This window comes from Macaca mulatta, chromosome 8, assembly GCF_049350105.2.
Source record: "Macaca mulatta isolate MMU2019108-1 chromosome 8, T2T-MMU8v2.0, whole genome shotgun sequence".
NCBI classification, from domain to species: Eukaryota; Metazoa; Chordata; class Mammalia; order Primates; family Cercopithecidae; genus Macaca; species Macaca mulatta.
The window spans coordinates 81,399,493-81,418,660 of record NC_133413.1 but is presented as its reverse complement, the minus strand read 5'-3'; the positions used below and the strand labels follow the sequence as shown (position 1 = coordinate 81,418,660).

Below are 19,168 nucleotides of genomic sequence, written 5' to 3'. Positions count from 1 at the left end.
GCAGTCCTACATTTATTGCAGCACTATTCACAATAGCCAAGTTATGGAATCAACCAAAATGTCCATCAACAGATGAACAGATAAATAAAATGTGATACACACACACACACACACACACACACACACGCAGTGGGATACTATTCAGTCTTTTAAAAAGAAGAAATTCTGTCATTTCTGAAAACATAGATGGAATTGGAGAACTTTATCCTAAGTTAAATAAGCCAGGCAAAGAAAGACAAATCCTGCATGCACTCATTTATATGTGACATCTAAAACAATCAAACTTACAGAAGCAAGGAGTAGAACGGTGGTTACAGAGGTTAGGGGTTGGGAGAGATAGGAAGATTATGATCAAAAGGTACAAAATCTCAAGCAGAAGGAATAAGAAGATTATGGTCAAAGGGTAAAAAATCTCACGCAGAAGAAATTTTTTTTTACAACTGTATGCAGCATAGTGCATATAGTTGTAATGTACATTTCTAAACTAAGAGTACAGTTCAAATATTCTCATCACAAATATGCTAAGTATTTGAAGTGATGGATATGTTAACTGCTCTATTTAATTATTTAACATCATATTCATAAAACATAATATCACTTTTTATCCCATAAATTTATAAAATTATAAATTGTCAATTTACAATAAAAAATAAAAATAAAATGTACACAAGAAGGCATAATGTAGAGGGAAAGACTAAACCTGAAAATAGCAAAGCAACAAATTTAAAGTCTTTCAAAGAGTCTAAGATAGCAGCTGTGCTGGTTCACATTCCTACATGTTTCCATCAGACTTTGAAGTTCAACCTAAGTCCAGGTGATAGTGACAGCCTCTGCAGGACTTAGAAGCCAGTAAGGAAAGACTTTACTCAGGACATTTGGGAGCAGAGGTCTAGAGCTTATAATCTACAATCATACTTGTGTATGTAAGTGTATCTTGTAAAGTTCTAACTACATATCAAGGGTTTTCTTTGTTTTCCTAAATCCATAGTGTAAACCGTAGAACACAAGTGCTATAAGTAATTCAAAGAACAAATTTTTCCCCCAGTAATCCACAAAAATATTTTATGGAATTAATCTTTCTTTTATTTTTTCAGAACACACTTTTTGAGAAAGGTTGTTCTAAATGTCTATCAAGAGTATACTCTTTGGGTAAATGAGCTGAATAGACAACTCTCAAAAGAAGACATACAAAGTGCCAACAGCTATATAAAAAAATGCTCAACATCAGTAATTATCGGGGAAATGCATATCAAAACCACAATGAGATCTCATATAACCCCAGTTAGAATGGCTATTATCAAAAAGACAAAAAATAACAAACGCTGGCAAGGATTCAAAGAAAAGGGAACTCTTTTTTTTTTGGAGATGGGGTCTCACTTATGGAAAAATAATAAATGTTTGAGGTAATGGATATGCTGATTACCAGGATTTGACCATTACACATTGCATATATGTATCGGAATATCACCCTGTATCCCATAAACATATACAATTATTACATGTCAACTAAAAATAAAAGGAAAAAAAGAAAGTAAAAAGACAACCCACAAAACCACAGAAAATATTGCAAATCATATATTTGATAAGGGTCTAGTATCCAGAATGTATAAAGAATCCTTACAATTCAACAATAAAGAGACAAGCCAATTTAAAATGGATAACAGATTTTAATAGATATTTTTGCAAAAAAGATACACAAGTGGCCAATAAGCACATGAAAAGATACTGAATACGCTAAATATTGTTAGTTGCTAAAGAAATGCAAATCAAAACTGCAATGTGATACCACTTTACACCCACTAGGATGGTTATAATTTTTTAAAAAGAAAATGAAAAGAATTATTGGTGAGGAAAACAAAGGAAGAGAATTGCTGGTCCGACAATAGTAAGGAAGAGAATCACTGGCCCGATGATGGTGGGTTATCAGAACTTATTAACATCAGCATCACTGCAGTTGGTATACAACTCCCCACTGCTAAATTTGACTGGCTTTAAAAAAAAAAAAAAGGAAGAGAATTGTTGGTGTTGAAAACCAACTGTTGGTGAGGAGGAGAAACCTCATTGCTGGTGGGATTGTAATATGAGGCATGCACCAGTGAATTAATTTGACAGTTCCTTAAAAAGACAAACATAGAATTATAATACCACCAAGTATATTCGTTTTCTAGGACTTCCATAATAAATTACCAAAAATCAGATGGCTCTAAACAACAGAAACTTAGTCTCTCATAGTTCTGGAGGCTAGAAGCCCAAAATCATGCTGTCAGCAGAGTCATGCTTCCTCTGAAGATTCTAGGGAAGAATTCTTCCTTGCCTCTTCAAGCTTCTAGGGGTTTCTGGAAATCCTTGACTTTCCTGGCTTCTAGCTGGAAAACTTCCAAAATATATGAAGATTGAACATGATGTTTCTATATAGTACATAAGTCAAAAAAAAAAACACAAGGAACTTAGAAAATATTTTGAACTAAAGGATAATGAGAACACAACACGCCAAAATTTGTGGGACCACCTAAAACAACGTTTAGAAGAAAATTTACAGCTTTGAATGGTTATATTAGAAAAGAATAAATGTTCAAAAATGAATTATCTAAGCATCCAGCTTAAGGAGGTAGGAAAAGAAGGGCAAATTAAACCCAAACTAAGAAATAATGAAGATTTAGGTGAAAAACATTAAAATAGAAGAGAAAAGAGAAACATAAATTAAATATAAGCCAGTTCATGAAAAAGTACAATAAAATTGAAAAACCTCTAGATAAAAAAGAGAGAAAAGATAATTACTAATACTGAGATTAAAAGAATAAATATCTCTATAACACTAAATGCCCACAAGAGAAAGCAGGAAAAATCTAAAATCGACACCCTAACATCACAATTAAAAGAACTAGAAAAGCAACAGCAAACAAATTCAAAAGCTAGCAGAACACAAGAAATAACCAAGATTAGAGCAGAATTGAAGGAGATAGAGACACAAATACCCTTCAAAAAAATCAATGAATCCAAGAGCTGGTTTTTTTAAAAGGTCAACAAAACAGATAGGCCACTAGCAAGACTAATAAAGAAGAAGAGAGAGAATAATCAAATAGACACAATAAAAAATGATAAAGGAGATATCACCACCAATCCCACAGAAATACAAACTACCATCAGAGAATACTATAAACACCTCTACGCAAATAAATTAGAAAATCTAGAAGAAATGGATAAATTCCTGGACACATACAACCTCCCAACACTAAGCCAGAAAGAAGTCAAATCTCTGAATAGACCAATAACAGTTTCTGAAATTAAGGCAATAATTAATAGCCTACCAACCAAAAAAAAAAGCCCAGGTCCAGATGGATTCACAGCTGAATTCTACCAGAGGTACAAAGAGGAGCTGGTACCATTCCTTTTGAAACTATTCCAATCAATACAAAAAGAGGGAATCCTCCCTAACTCATTTTATGAGGCCAGAATCATCCTGACACCAGAGCCTGGCAGAGACACAACAACAAAAAAAGAGAATGTTAGGTCAAATATCCCTGATGAACATTGATGCGAAAATCTTCAATAAAATACTGGCGAACTGAATCCAGCAGCACAACAAAAAGCTTATCTACCACAATCAAGTTGGCTTCATCCCTGAGATGCAAGGGTGGTTCAACATACACAAAGCAGTAAACATAATCCATCACATAAACAGAACCAACGACAAGAAAACACGTGATTATCTATTGAGAAATACATAAGAAAAGGCCTTCGACAAAATTCAACAGTCCTTCATGCTAAAAACTCTCAGTAAACTAGGTATTGATGGAACATATCACAAAATAATAAGAGCTATTTATGACAAACCCACAGCCAATATCATACTTAATGGGCAAAAATGGGAAGCATTCCCTTTGAAAACCAGTGCAAGACAAGGACACCCTCTCTCACCACTCCTATTCAACACAGTATTGGAAGTTCTGGCCAGGGCAATCAAGTAAGAGAAAGAAATAAAGGGTATTCAATTAGGAAAAGAGGAAGTCAAATTGTCTCTGTTTGCAGATGACATGATTGTATATTTAGAAAACCCCATCGTCTCAGCCCAAAATCTCCTTAGGCTGATAAGCATCTTCATAAAATCTCAGGATACAAAATCAATGTGCAAAAATCACAAGCATTGGTATACACCAATAACAGACAAAGACAGAGCCAAATCATGAGTGAACGCCCATTCACAATTGCTACAAGGAGAATAAAATACCTAGGAATCCAACTTACAAGGGATGTGAAGGACCTCTTCAAGGAGAACTACAAACCACTGCTCAACAAAATGAAAGAAGACACAAATGGAAGAACATTCCATGCTCATGGATAGGAAGACTCAATATTGTGAAAATGATCATACTACCCAAAGTAATTTATAGATTCAATGCTATTGTCATCAAGCTACTGCTGACTTTCTTCACAGAATTGGAAAAAAAAAAAAAAAAAACTATTTTAAAGTTCATATGGAACCAAAAAAGAGCCTGCATAGCCAAGACAATCCTAAGCAAAAAAAACAAAGCTGGAGGCATCTGACTTCAAACTACACTACAAGGCTATAGTAACCAAAACAGCATGGTACTGGTACCAAAATAGATATATAGACCAATGGAACAGAACAGAGGCCTCAGAAATAACACCACACATCTACAACCATCTGGTCTTTGACAAACCTGACAAAAATAAGCAATAGAGAAAGGATTCCCTATTTAATAAGTGGAAAACTGGGTAGCCATATGTAGAAAGCTAAAACTGGATCCCTTCCTTACTCCTTATACAAAAATTAACTCAAGATGGATAAAAGACCTAAATGTAAGACCTAAAACCATAAAAACCTTAGAAGGAAACCTAGGCAATACCATTCAGGACATAGGCATGGGCAAGGACTTCATGACGAAAACACCAAAAGCAACTGTACCAAAAGCCAAAATAGACAAATGGGATCTAATTTAACTAAAGAGCTTCTGTACAGCAAAATAAACTATCATCAGAGTGAAAAGGCAACCTACAGAATGGAAGAACACTTTTGCAATCTATCCATCTGACAAAGGGCTAATATCCAGAATTTACAAAGAACTTAAACAAATTTACAAGAAAAAAAACCTCATCAAAAAGTGGGCAAAGTATATGAACAGACACTTATCAAAAGACGACATTTATACAGCCAAGAGACATATGAAAAAAATGCTCATCATCACTGGTCATTAGAGAAATGCAAATCAAAACCACAATGAGATACCATCTCATGCCAGTTGGAATAGCGATCATTAAAAAGTCAGAAAATGACAGATGCTGGAGAGGAGGTGGAGAAATAGGAATGCTTTAACACTGTTGGTGGGAGTGTAAATTAGTTCAACCATTGTGGAAAACAGTGTGGCGATTCCTCAAGGATCTAGAACTAGAAATACCATTTGACACAGCAATCCCATCACTGGGTATATACCCAAAGGATTATAAATCATGCTACTATAAAGACACATGCACATGTATGTTTATTGCAGCACTATTCACAATAGCAAAGTCTTGGAACCAACCCAAATGTCCATCAGTAATAGAGTGGATAAAGAAAATGTAACACATACACACCATGGAATTCTATGCAGCCATAAAAAATTATGAGTTCATGTCCTTTTTAGGGACACTGATGAAGCTGGAAACCATCGTTCTCAGCAAACTATCACAAGGACAAAAACCAAACACCACACATTCTCACTCATAAATGGGAGTTGAACAATGAGAACACATGGACACAGGAAGGGGAACATCACACAATGGGGCCTGTCAGGGGATGGGGGACTGGGGGAGGGATAGCATTAGGAGAAATGCCTAATGTAAATGACGAGTTGATGGGTGCAGCAAACCAACATGGCACATGTATACCTAAGTAACAAACCCACACATTCTGCCCATATACCTCAGAACTTAAAGAATAATATAATATAAATATATATATTTATATCATAAATATATATTTATATATATTAAAATATTTATATATTTATATATTATATATTATATATTATATAAATATGTATTTAATATATAATATAAAAATATATATTATATATATATTTTTATATAAATATATATATATATGGAGAGAGAAAACTTGCTAAATGCCAGGTACTGTGTTAAGAATGTAATGGCAGGCCAAATTCCTGCCCTCAGGCAGCTCCCAGTAATCAAAGGAATCTGTAAAATTATAAGGACTTCTTAATTTAAGGTGGCAGGAGACGGCCCTTCTGACGAGGTGACATTTATGCTGAGATCTAAGGACTAAGGAGGGACAGCCACGAAGAGAGAGAACAGGTGGGGCAGAGGTTGTCCTATCTCCATTACTCCAGCCTACAAGGAGAACCTGGCTTTTCCCTGCAGCCAGGTGTCTGCCACTCACTGATCTGGAGTGAGCTGCAGGACCTCAGAGGAGAAGAGGCATTTAACTCCAGACAGCATTCAGAGTCTTATAGAAACCCCAGGGAGTTTATCACATCTAAGACCCTGATAGCATCTGTATCAGAAATGAGAATCCAACCAGACTGCTCAAGAAATATTAGCTTTAATTCTTTCAGAAGAGAAAATGGCTTATACCAAAAAAAAGAAGAAATATCACTAAGATCCTATAGACACTTTAAAAAAGGTACTATTATTTACATTTTTAAGTGAAAAAATGTTGATTGCTTAGTTGAAACAAATTCCTTGAAAGAATGAGTTACCAAAATGGATTCTAGAAGAGCAGAAAATCTGAATAACTCCCTTGTCAATTAAAGAAACTGTATTAGAATGAAGCCCTTCCTATAAATAAAATTCAAAACCCAGATGACTTCACTTTCAAAAAGTTTTAAGAAGAACTCTTTTAGAAAATAGAGGAAGAGAAACCATTTCCCAACTGATTTTGTGAAACAGGGCTTTCCCAATACCAATATGAGGCAAAAACATTACAAGAAAAGACCAGGCTAGGGCGGTGGCTCATGCCTGTAATCCCAGTAATTTGGGAAGCTGAGATGGGAGGATTGCTAGAGTACAGGAGTTTGAAACCAGCCACGGCAAGATGATAAGACCCCATCTCTACAAAAAATGTAAAACTTAACCAAACACAGTGGCGCACACTTGTGGTCCCAGCTACTCAGGAGACTGAGGTGAGAGGATCACCTGAGCCCAAAAAGTCGAGGCTGCAGTGAGCTATGATTGCACCACTGTACTTTAGTCTGGGCAACAGAGCTAGACTTAGACCTTGTCTCAAAAAACAAAAATGACCAATATTCCCCATGTACACAGAAGCAAAAATCTTTAATAAAAGTGCAAGCCAATTAAATCCATTTATATATAAAAGGTATAATACATCATGTCCAAGTGTGGTTTTCTCAAGAATACAAGGTTGGTATAATATTTGAAAATAATATATTCCACCATACTAACCAAATTAAAAAGATATCAGAGCATCTCAATAAATGCAGAGAAAGCATTTGACAAAATTCAACACTCATTCATAATTTTAAAATCTCAGGAAACTGAGACTAGGAGAAAACCTGAGAAAGAGCATCTACTAAAAATCTACAGCTAACATCATGCTTAATTGTATGATGTTACACTATTTCACTAGTAGTGAAGACAAGGCAAAGATGTCTGCTGTAACTTCTGTTTCACATTGTGTTTGAGGTTGTACTCAAGAAATCATGCAAAAAAAGAAATAAAAGTCATACTACTTGGGAAAAAAGAGCTAAAATTGTCTTAATTTGCAAGACATGATTGTACATAAAAAATACTAAAAAACTGACCCAAAAAGGGACTAGAATTAAGAACTAAACTTAGCAAATTTGCAGGATACAAAATCAATATGCAAGACTCAGTTATGTTGCTATATCCTAGCATAAACAATTAGAAATGAGATTTAGAAAATAATACCATTTACAATAACATAAAAACAAGATATTTAGGGATAAATGTAATAAAATATGTACACTGAAAATTATAAAACATGGCTGAGAACAATTAAAGACCTGTGCAGATAAAAAGATATTGGGAAACTCAATAAAATTGATCAAAAGATTCAATACAGTCCTAATCAAAATTCTATCAGACTTTTTCTAAAAGGTAAAAACTTGATTATAATACTTATATGGAAATAAAAGAGACATATAACAGTAAAAACAATTTTGAAAAAGAACAAAGTTGCAGGGCTTGTAATATTTATTTGAATATTTATAGTTACATTTTTCAGAACAGTGTGCATTAGCCTAAGGATAGACAAATAGAATAGACAGCCCAGTAATGGACCATTGCATATAGGGTCAATTTATTTTTTACAAAGATACCAATAATTCAATGGGGAGAGGACAGTCTTTTCAACAAACTGTGCTGGAACAACTGGAAATCCATATGGGAAAAAGTGAAACTAAACACTTATCTCATACTACACACACACACACACAAAAAAACACCCCAAGTGGCCTATAGATCTAAATGTTGAATTTATAGAGCTTCCAGAAGAAAACAAAGGAGAAAATCTTTAAGACTGTAGGGTAGGCAAATATTGACTTGGTTTCGCCAATAAAACACAAATGAAGTGAGGTGCAGTGGCTAGTCCCTGTAATTCCAGTGTCTCTAGAGGCTGACGTGAGTGGATGGGAGGATTGCTTGAGCCCAGGAGTCCAAGGCCAGCCTAAGCAACATAACAAGACCCCCATCTCTGAAAAATATTAAATTTTTTAAAAATTAAATTAAATTTGAATGAATTACATCACTTCAGGGTGGAAGCTTTAAGCGATAGTACATAATTTACCGTTTTCCCTTTTCTATGCAATCATGAAAGTATCAGTTGAAGTAGAATCTCTATCAACCTGTATCCTTAAGTGTATATGACAGATACTGCCAATAATTTCTGGACATGTAGCATGGATGAGAATTAAGTATTTATTGTGTTACATCATGAGATTTGGGCATTCTTTGTACTGAAGCATATTTTAGCCCCTTCAGTAATAAATGCATTGATTACATAGTTCATATGCCGTTTCTCTCAGAAATCAGAAATGTAAGGTCTTATTGGTACTAACAGTAAAAAAAAAAAAAAAAAAAAAGTGAAATCTGGTAAATTATCAGTTGAGAACATCCATCATGCATGAAATTAGAGGTATGACCTCAAGGAAGAAATGGATGTTCTGTTAAAGGTGACTTGTACAAAGAAAAATTGAAAAGTATTATAAAATGATACCAACAGATTGCTGTGAAACTGTTTCTAGTAAACACTGCTCTAGATTTTAAATCTCCATAGTTTTAATCTACATGAAGATGACCTTATTCTAATAGCCAATCCATGCCTTCTTACTAAACCTAACAAAGATTACAAAGAAATGAAGAGTCCATTGCAACCAGCTGGCTTAAGAACAAGTTAAATGGCCCTAATTCACCCTGGACTTGATTCCAAATATTACAATGACACACTCATTTTGTTGATTCATTGCCTTCATAGGAAGCAAATAAATCAGTGTTTTTGACCCTGAACACTTCCCCCTTTTAACTGACAAATGGAAGTTAGAAATGGTATGCCAACATTTCACCAGGAAGCTATCAGTTTCCTTCCCAAAGTCTGATCCACACACATCATAAAAGATTAACACAAAAAAATTAATCCAAGTGTTTCTCCCCTTTCCCAAAATGTACACGTTGAAGCCACTTTACAACAACCAAGATCATCCAGTTTTGCATGTGGAGCTTGTTAAAAACTGAGCCAAGAGAAAAGACAGCCTGAAGGGAAGTAAAAAAGTTGTGTTGCTCTATGCTCTATGACCATGGCCAGCAGATTGTATTCAAGTTAACTTCTTGCAGGCATAATCCATCACTAACAGAACCAATTTGTTAACGCGTATTCTCTGACTTAATTAAGCCATAGGCCTGCTTCCCTGCATATCCATGTCCCTAAACATGCCAAATAATAATCCTGTTTTGGTTGGGCAACCTGAACTAAAAATCCCTCAAAAATACTTGTAAACTGCTTACCTCACCATATCTGCCAGATCTTTTTATAATCACTGAAAGAATGCACTGGCTTTCCTGAACACTCAGTAATCATAATATTGGAGTCTTTTACAAAGTGACAAGACTTGTGTTACAGTACGATTATATAATATGTTTATCACAAATATACATCTACATTACCTGTATAAATAAACTTTTAATTTAATATTTTCATGACCTATTGATTTCCCAACAAGCCAATGGACATAGCATTTTAAAAATAACGTTCCAAACACTTTTCAACTGAAACCAACAATGCTTTATCCTTGCCATTAAAATCCTTTAAACTTTTATACCAAACACTCCCCTTTAATGTATACCTAACTAGAAAACTGGGAAGACAAACATTTGGCGAGTCCTAAAAAGCAAAGACTTGCAACACATGAATTAGAAATAAACAAACTAATTTTTCTGTTCATCTTTTCAAAAGATCTTTTAATTTTTTTAACATTTCTACATAAATATAATAATTTTTAAAAGTTGCCATGGTATTTCACGATGATTGTAGGAGCACAAGACAACACAATAAAGAGAACTACAATCCATCAAAATGAAACCTTACACAGTATTCATTTCTAAACTCCTGTCAGTGTCACAAATGTAAGATTCCTGGCTTGTTAGCTAGCGAAAGATATAATAACCAAGGCATTTCATGGTGTTTTAAACTAGATCGAATTGCCAAGAAATCTACTTCTCCCCCAACTGCTCCTGTCAATTACTAAATTGGGCCGTTCAAAATCACTGTAGGGTCAACACAAATGTAAATTCAAATCTTTAGGTTCCTTTGTCATGGAATATTGTCCCAACCATACAACACTAAAAAGAGAGATGCATCATTTCCTTTGTGTTCTCTTTCACAAAGTTTCTGTTCAGAGATCAGCAAATATCCAGACAGATGGCAAACATGTGTTAAACATTTACAATGTTCCAGTTAATCATGCTAGACTCCTGACACAGAAGTGAATAAGATACAATCCTGATCTCAAGTTGCTTAAGCATATTCTAGGAAAGAAAATGCATTTTAATTATGCAAAGATAATACATTCTCAAGGTGTACATGGTATTAATTTATCACGTATAATGCAAGTCTGGTACTTGGATGGACCATCTCAAATAAAATTTAACTATAAAAGTATTCAAAAGTGCACTACACATGGCAGGAAAAACATTTTTCTTTTCTATTTTTTATTTTGTTTATCTAAATATCATGTAGAAAATTTTCTTGGGATTTTTAATAAACCAATTTTAATTAATTTTCCAAAAGTAATCCTTACAGAAATTTTGTCAATATCTACAATTCTCTTATTGCCATACTCTAAAAGATTCATGCTACAACAGGATTGGACATCTGCTTCACCCAAACCTCAAGAAACAGCTTGACAAGTGAGACTGGGTTCTCAAGAGGTGGAGCTACAAGACATCATTAGTGGACAGCATTAAGGAACATTTCAGCTATTACCACCCTACCAAAGAACATAGACCACATTTTCTTTTGACCTAGACCAACCCAATCGTCAATTAATGTCATATGCAAGCCAGAATGACTAAAACAGTCACTTGATCCCTGGAGAAAAAAGCATAATATTTTTTGAAGTATATTAACAGGTTTTTCTCTTTTACATTCCTTACAGACATACTAAGGTATCTATCTTCCTTGGAAAGTGAGGTGAAGAGATCAGTGTTGTTGTCCCATTAATATAAAGAGAAAAAAAAATAGTAATCATTTGGACTACTAAATAAAAATTTCAAGTCAAAAAGGATAAAAAATAGTCTTGAAAGTCAGGCTTTGTAAAAATAACTTTCTAGATGGCCAAACAGGAACAGCTCCAGTCTGCAGCTCGCAGCAAGACCAATGCAGAAGGCAGGTGATTTCTGCATTTCCAACTGAGGTACCAGGTTCATCTCATTGGGACTGGTTAAGCAGTGGGTGTAGCCCACAGAGGGCAAGCTGAAGCAGGGTGGGACACTGCCTCACCAGAGAAGCACAAGGGGTCAGGGAACTCCATCCCCTAGCCAAGGGAAGCTTTGACGGACTATGGCATGAGGGACAGTGCTATCCAGCCCAGATACTATGCTTTTCCCATGGTTTTTGCAACCCACAGAACAGAAGATTCCCTCAGGTGCCTACATCACCAGGGCCCTGGGTTTCAAGCACAAAACTGGGCTGTCGTTTGAGCAGAAACTGAGCTAGCTGCAAGAGTTTTACTCCTGTACCCCAGTGGTGCCTGGAACCCCAGCAAGACAGAAGTATTCACTACCCTGAAAGGGGGCTGAGGCCAGGGAGCCAAGTGGTGTTGCTAAACAGGTCCCACCCACATGGAGCCCAACAAGCTAAGATCACAGGCTAGAAATTCTCACTGCCAGCACAGCAGTCTGAAGTCCACCTGGGACACTCCAGCTTGGTGGGGGAAGGGATGTCCACCATTACTGAGGCTTGAGTAGGTGGTTTTCCCCTCACAGTGTAAACAAAGCCACCAGGAAGGTCAGACTGGGTGGAGCCCACCTCAGTGCAGCAGAGCTCCTGTAGCCAGACTGCCTCTCTAGATTCCTTCTCTCTGCACAGGGCCTCTCTGAAAGGAAGACAGTAGTCCCAGTCTGGGGCTTATAGATAAAAGTCCCATCTCCCTGGGACAGAGCACCTGGGGGAAGATGCAGCTGTGGGTGCAGATTCAGCAGACTTAAATGTTCCTGCCTGCTGGCTCTGAAGACAGCAGCATATCTTCCAGCACAGCGCTCAAGCTCTACTACAGACAGACTGCCTCCTCAAGTGGGTCCCTGATCCCCATGCCTCCTGACTGAAAGAGACCTCCAAGCAGGGGTCGAAAGATACCTCATACAGGAGAGCTCCGACTGGCATCTGGTAGGTGCTCCTCTGGGATGAAGATTCCAGAGGAAGGAGCAGGCAGTAATCTTTGCTGTTCTGCAGCCTCCACTGGTGATGTCCAGGAAAACAGGGTCTGGAGTGGACTGCCAGCAAACTCCAGCGGATCTGTAGAAGAGGTAACTGATCATTAGAAGGAAAACTAGCAAACAGAAAGCAATAACATCAATATCAACAAAAAGGTCACACACAAAAAAAATCCAAAAGTCCTCTGCATTAAAGAGCAAAGGTAGATAAATCCATGATGATGAGGAAAAAACAGGGCAAAAAGTCTGAAAATTCCAAAAGCCAGAATGCCTCTTCTCCTCCAAAGGATCACGATTCCTCGCCATCAAGGGAACAAAATTGGATGGAGAATGAGTTTGACGAACTGACAGAAGTACGCTTCAGAAGGTGGTTAATACCAAACTCCTCTGAGCTAAAGGAGCATGTTCTAACCCAATGCAAGGAAGCTAAGAACCTTGATAAAAGGTTACAGGAAATGCTAACTAGAATAATAAATTTAGAAGAGAACATAAATGACCTGATGAAGCTGAAAAACACAGCATGAGAACTTTGTGAAGCATATGCAAGTATCAAGAGTCAAATCAATCAAGGAGAAGAAAGGGTATCAGAGATTGAAAATCAAATTAATGAAATAAAGGATGAAGACAAGATTACAGAAAAAAGAATGAAAAGGAACGAATGAAGCCTCCAAGAAACATGCGACTATGAACAAAACAAACATACAATTGATTGGTGTACCTGAAACTGATGGGGAGAATGGAACCAAATTGGAAAACACACTTCAGGATATTATCCAGGAGAACTTCCTGGATCTAGCAAGGCAGGCCAACATTCAAATTCAGGAAATACACAGAACCATTAAGATACTCCTCGAGAAGAGCAACCACAAGACACATAATTTTCAGATTCACCAAGGTTGAAATAAAGAAAAAAATGTTAAGGGCAGTCAGAGAGAAAGGTCAGATTACCAACAAAGGAAAGCCCATCAGACTAACAGCAGATTTCTCTGCAGAAACCCTACAAGCCAGAAGACGGCGGGGGTCAATATTCAACATTCTTAAAAAAAAAAAAAAAGAAAAAGAGGAAGAATTTTCAACGCAGAATTTCATTTCCAGTCAAAATAAGCTTCAAAAGTGAAGAAAAAATAAAATCCTTTATGGTCAAGTAAATGCTGAGGGATTCTGTCACTACCAGGCCTGCCTTACAAGAGCTCCTGAAGGAGGCACTAAATATGGAAAGAAAAAATAGGTACCAGCCACTACACAAACATACCAAAATATATAGACCAATGACACTATGAAGAAACTGCATCAACTAATGTGCAAAATAACCAGCTAGCATCATGATGACAGAATCAAATTCACACATAACAGTATTAACCTTAAATGTAAATGGGCTAAATGCCCTAATTAAAAGACACAGACTGACAAACTGGATAAAGAGTCAAGACCCATTGGTGTGCTGTATTCAGGAGACTCATCTCATGTGCAAAGACACACATAGGCTCAAAATAAAGGGATGGAGGAATATTTACCAAGCAAATAGAAAGCCAAAAAAAAAAAAGAAAAGAAAAGAAAAAAGAAGCAGGGGTTGCAATTGTGTCTCTGATAAAACAGACTTTAAACTAACAAAGATCAAAAAAGACAAAGAAGTGCATTACATAATGTTAAAGGGATCAATGCAACAAGAAGAGCTAACTATCCTAATTATATATGCACTCAATACAGAAGTACCCAGATTCATAAAGCAAGTTTTTAGAGACGTACTAGACAAAAATAGACTTAGACTCCCACACAACAATAGTGGGAGACTTTACACCCCACTGTCAATATTAGACAGATCAATGAGACAGAAAATTAACAAGTATATTCAGGCCTTGAACTCAGCTCTGGACCAGAAGGACCTAATAGACATCTACAGAACTCTCCACCCCAAATGAACAGAATATACATTCTTCCCAGCACCACATAGCACTTATTCTAAAATTGACCACATAATTGGAAGTAAAACACTTCTCAGCAAATGTAAAAAAATGGAAATCATAACAGTCTCTCAGACCACAGTGCAATCAAATTAGAACTCAGGATTAAGAAACTCACTCAAAACCACACAACTACACAGAAACTGAACAACCTGCTCCCAAATGACTACTGGGTAAATAACGAAACTAAGGTAAAAATAAATAAGTTCTTTGAAACCAATGATAACAAAGACACAACGTACCAGAATCTCTGGGACACAGCTAAAGCACTGTTTAGAGGCAAAGTTATAGCACTAAATGCTCACATCAGAAAGCAGGAAAGATCTAAAATTGACACCCTAACATTGCAATCAAAGAACTAGAGAAGCAAGAGCAAACAAATTGAAAAGCTAGCAGAAGACAAGAAATAACTAAGATCAGAGCAGAACTGAGGAGATAGAGACATGAAAATCCCTTCAAAAAAATTAATGAATCCAGGAGCTGGATTTTTGAAAAGATTAACAAAATAGATAGGCCACTAGCCTGACTAATGAAAAAGAAAAGACAGAAGAATCAGGCCGGGTATGGTGGCTCATGCCTGTAATCCCAGCACTTTGGGAGGCTGAGGCAGGCAGATAACCAGGTCAGGAGATTGAGACCATCCTAATAACACAATGAAAACCTATCTCTACTAAAATTACAAAAACAAAAATTAGCCAGTCATGGTGGCGGGCACCTGTAGTCCCAGCTACTTGGGAGATGAGGCAGGAAAATGGCGTGAACCTGGGAGGCAGAGCTTGCAGAGCCAAGATCATGCCGCTGCACTCCAGCCTGGGCGACAGAGTGAGACTCCATCTCAAAAAAAAAAAAAAAAAAGAAAGAAAGAAAGAAAGAAAGAAGAGAAAAGGAAAAGAGAGAAGAATCAAATAGACAGAATAAAAATGATAAAGGGATATCACCACTGATCTCACAGGAACACAAACTACCATCAGAGAATACTATAAACACCTCTATGCAAATAAATTAGAAAATCTAGAAGAAATGGATAAATTCCTGGACACATACAATCTCCCAACACTAAGCCAGGAAGAAGTCAAATCCCTGAATAAACCAATAACAAGTTCTGAAATTGAGGCAATAATTAAAAGCCTACCAACCAAAACAAAAGCCCAGGTCCAGATGGATTCATAGCCGAATTCTACCAAAGGTAGAAAGAGGAGCTGGTACCATTCCTTTTGAAACTATTCTAAACAATAGAAAAAGAGGGACTCCTCCCTAACTCATTTTATGATGCCAGCATCATCCTGATACAAAAACCTGGCAAAGACACAACAAAAAAAAGAAAATCTCAGGACAATACCTCCGATGAACATTGATGCGAAAAGTCCTCAATGAAATACCAGCAAACAGAAACCAGCAGCACATCAAAAAGCTTATCCACCACAATCCCAGTTTCATCCCTGGGACGCAAGGTTGGTTCAACATACACAAATCAATAAGCATAATTTGTCACATAAATAGAACCAATGACAAAAACCACGTGATTATCTCAGTAGACGCAGAAAAGGCCTTCAATAAACTTCAACCCCCCTTCATGCTAAAGACACTCATTAAACGAGGTACTGATGGAACATATCTCAAAATAATAAGAGCTATTTATGACAAACCCACAGGCAATATCATACTGAATGGGCAAAAGCTGGAAGCATTCCCTTTGAAAATTGGCACAAGACAAAGATGCCCTCTCTTGCCACTCCAATCAACATAGTATTGGAAGTTCTGGCCAGGGCAATCAGGCAAGAGAAAGAAATAAAGGGTATTCAAATAGGAAGACAGGAAGTCAAATTGTCTGTGTTTGCAGATTATATGATTGTATATTTAGAAAACCCTGTCATCTCAGTCCCAAAACTCCTTAAGCTAATAAGCAACTTCAGCAAACTCTCAGGATACAAAATCAATGTGCAAAAATTACAAGCACTCCTATACACAATAATAGCAGAGTCAAATCATGAGTGAACTCCCATTCACAGTTACTACCAAGAGAATAAAATGCCTAGGAATACAACTTACAAGGGATGTAAAGGACCTCTTCAAGGAGAACTACAAACTACTGCTCAAGGAAATAAGAGAGGACACAAACAAGTGGAAAAACATTCCATGTTCATGGGTAGAAAGAATCAATACCATGAAAATGGCCATACTGCCCAAAGTAATATATAGATTCAATGCTATTCCCATCAAGCTACCACTGGCTTTCTTCACAGAATTAGAGAAAACTACTTTAAGTCTCATATGGAACCAAAAAAGAGCCCATATAGCCAAGACAATCCTAAGCAAAGAGAACAAATCTGGAGGCATCACGGTACCTGACTCAAACTATACTACAAGGCTATAGTAACCAAAACAACAAGACTGGTACTGAAACAACTATATAGACCGATGGAACAGAACAGAGGCCTCAGAAATAACACCACACATCTACAACCATCTGATGTTTAACAAACCTGACAAAAACAAGCAATGGGGGAAAGAATTCCCTATTTAATAAATGGTGTTGGGGAAACTGGCTAGCCATATGCAGAAAACTGAAACTGGATCCCTTCCTTACATCTTATGCAAAAATTAACTCAAGATAGAGTAAAGACTTAAATGTAATACCTAAAACCATAAAAATCCTAGAAGAAAACCTAGGCAATACCATTCAGGACATAGGCATAGGCAATGACTTCATGACTAAAACATCAAAAGCAATTGCAACAAAAGCCAAAATTGACAAATGGGATCTAATTAAAATAAAGAGCTTCTGCACAGCAAAAGAAAGCAGAGTGAACTGGCAACCTACAGAATAGGAAAGTGAACATCATCATAGTAAACAGGTAACCTACAGAATGAGAGAAAATTTTTGCAATCTATCCATCTGACAAAGGGATAATATCCAGAATGTATGAGGAACTTAAATTTACAAGAAAAAAAAAACCATTAAAAAGTAGACAAAGATATGAACAGACATTTCTCAAAAGAAGACATTTTTGCAGCCAACAAACATGATAGAAAGCTCACCATCACCAGTCACTAAAGAAATGAAAATCAAAACCACAATGAGATACCATCTCACGCCAGTTAGAATGGTGATCATTTAAAAAGTCAGGAAACAGCAGATGCTGAACAGGATGTGGAGAAATAGGAATGCTTTAACACTGTTAGTGGCAGTGTAAATTAGTTCAACCATTGTAGAAGACAGTTTGGTGATTCTTCAAGGATCTAGAACCAGAAACACCATTTGACCCAGCAATTCCATTACTGGGTATATTCCCAAAGGATTATAAATCATTCTACTATAAAGTCACATGCACATGTATGTTTACTGCAGCACTATTCACAATAGCAAAGACTTGGAACCAACCCACATGCCCAACAATGACAGACTGGATAAAGAAAATGTGGTGTTTACACACCATAGAATACTACGCAGCCATAGAATCATGTATTTTGCAGGGACATGGATGAAGCTGGAAACCATCATTCTCAGCAAACTAACACAGGAACAGAAACCAAATACCGCATGTTCTCACTCATAAGTGGGAGTTGAACAACAAGAACACATGGACACAGGGAGGGGAACATCACACACCAGGGCCTGTCAGGGGGTAGGAGGCAAGGAGAGGGATAGCATTAGGAGAAATACATAATATAGATGACGGGTTGATGGGTGCAGCAAACCACCATGGCACATGTATACCTATGTAACAAACCTGCACATTCTGCACATGTACCCCAAAACTTAAAGTATAATAAAAAAATAATTTTCTAAATGTTTTTATCCTCCTCTTTAACAAATGAAGAGGCAGTTCTGGTCATCTTAATCATAGACTTTTATATAGAAGATGTATACATAGAAGAAGTCCAAATAAGACAGAAAGAAATGTGACAGCTTATTCTTTTGTTTGCCAGTGAACTTTGGGAAGAGAAAGAAAACCAAGAGAGAGAAAGCAGCAAAAGAAACAGGTACATTTTCTGATCTACCTTCTCCAAGCTGAAGTTCCAGAGAGGAGAAACTTTTAGATAAGATAAAAGGAATGTTGAGAGTAAAAGAGGTTTTGGCCCTTTGGGACTCAAGAGCAAAACTGCTGTGCAAGGCAAACCTGTGCTAATATGGTATAGTCCCCGCAGAGTAAAGAGGGCGGAGAAGGAAAGTTGAGCAGAAAAAGGCCTAATTGTCATTATCTTTCATTTGGTGGAATAAACCTAAAGTTGTCCAAATATCCCTAAGAAAAGAATGAGAAGATCCCAAGACAGCAGTC

At 36.7% G+C, this 19,168-nt stretch overlaps 1 protein-coding gene across 3 annotated transcripts in view; it reads right to left on the bottom strand.

Annotated features, from left to right (window-relative positions):
* XKR9 (XK related 9) overlaps positions 1-19,168 on the bottom strand; it is a 146,271-nt gene that overhangs the window by 41,435 nt on the left and 85,668 nt on the right. For 2 of the 3 annotated variants that reach the window (XM_077943794.1, XM_077943793.1), the window contains exon 7: positions 12,851-13,009. In XM_077943794.1, the coding sequence (XP_077799920.1) occupies positions 12,851-13,009 (159 nt within the window). Of the gene's footprint in view, positions 1-2,067; positions 2,409-12,850; positions 13,010-19,168 lie in introns of those variants that run through there. The other variant, XM_077943792.1, reaches the window with a different exon arrangement.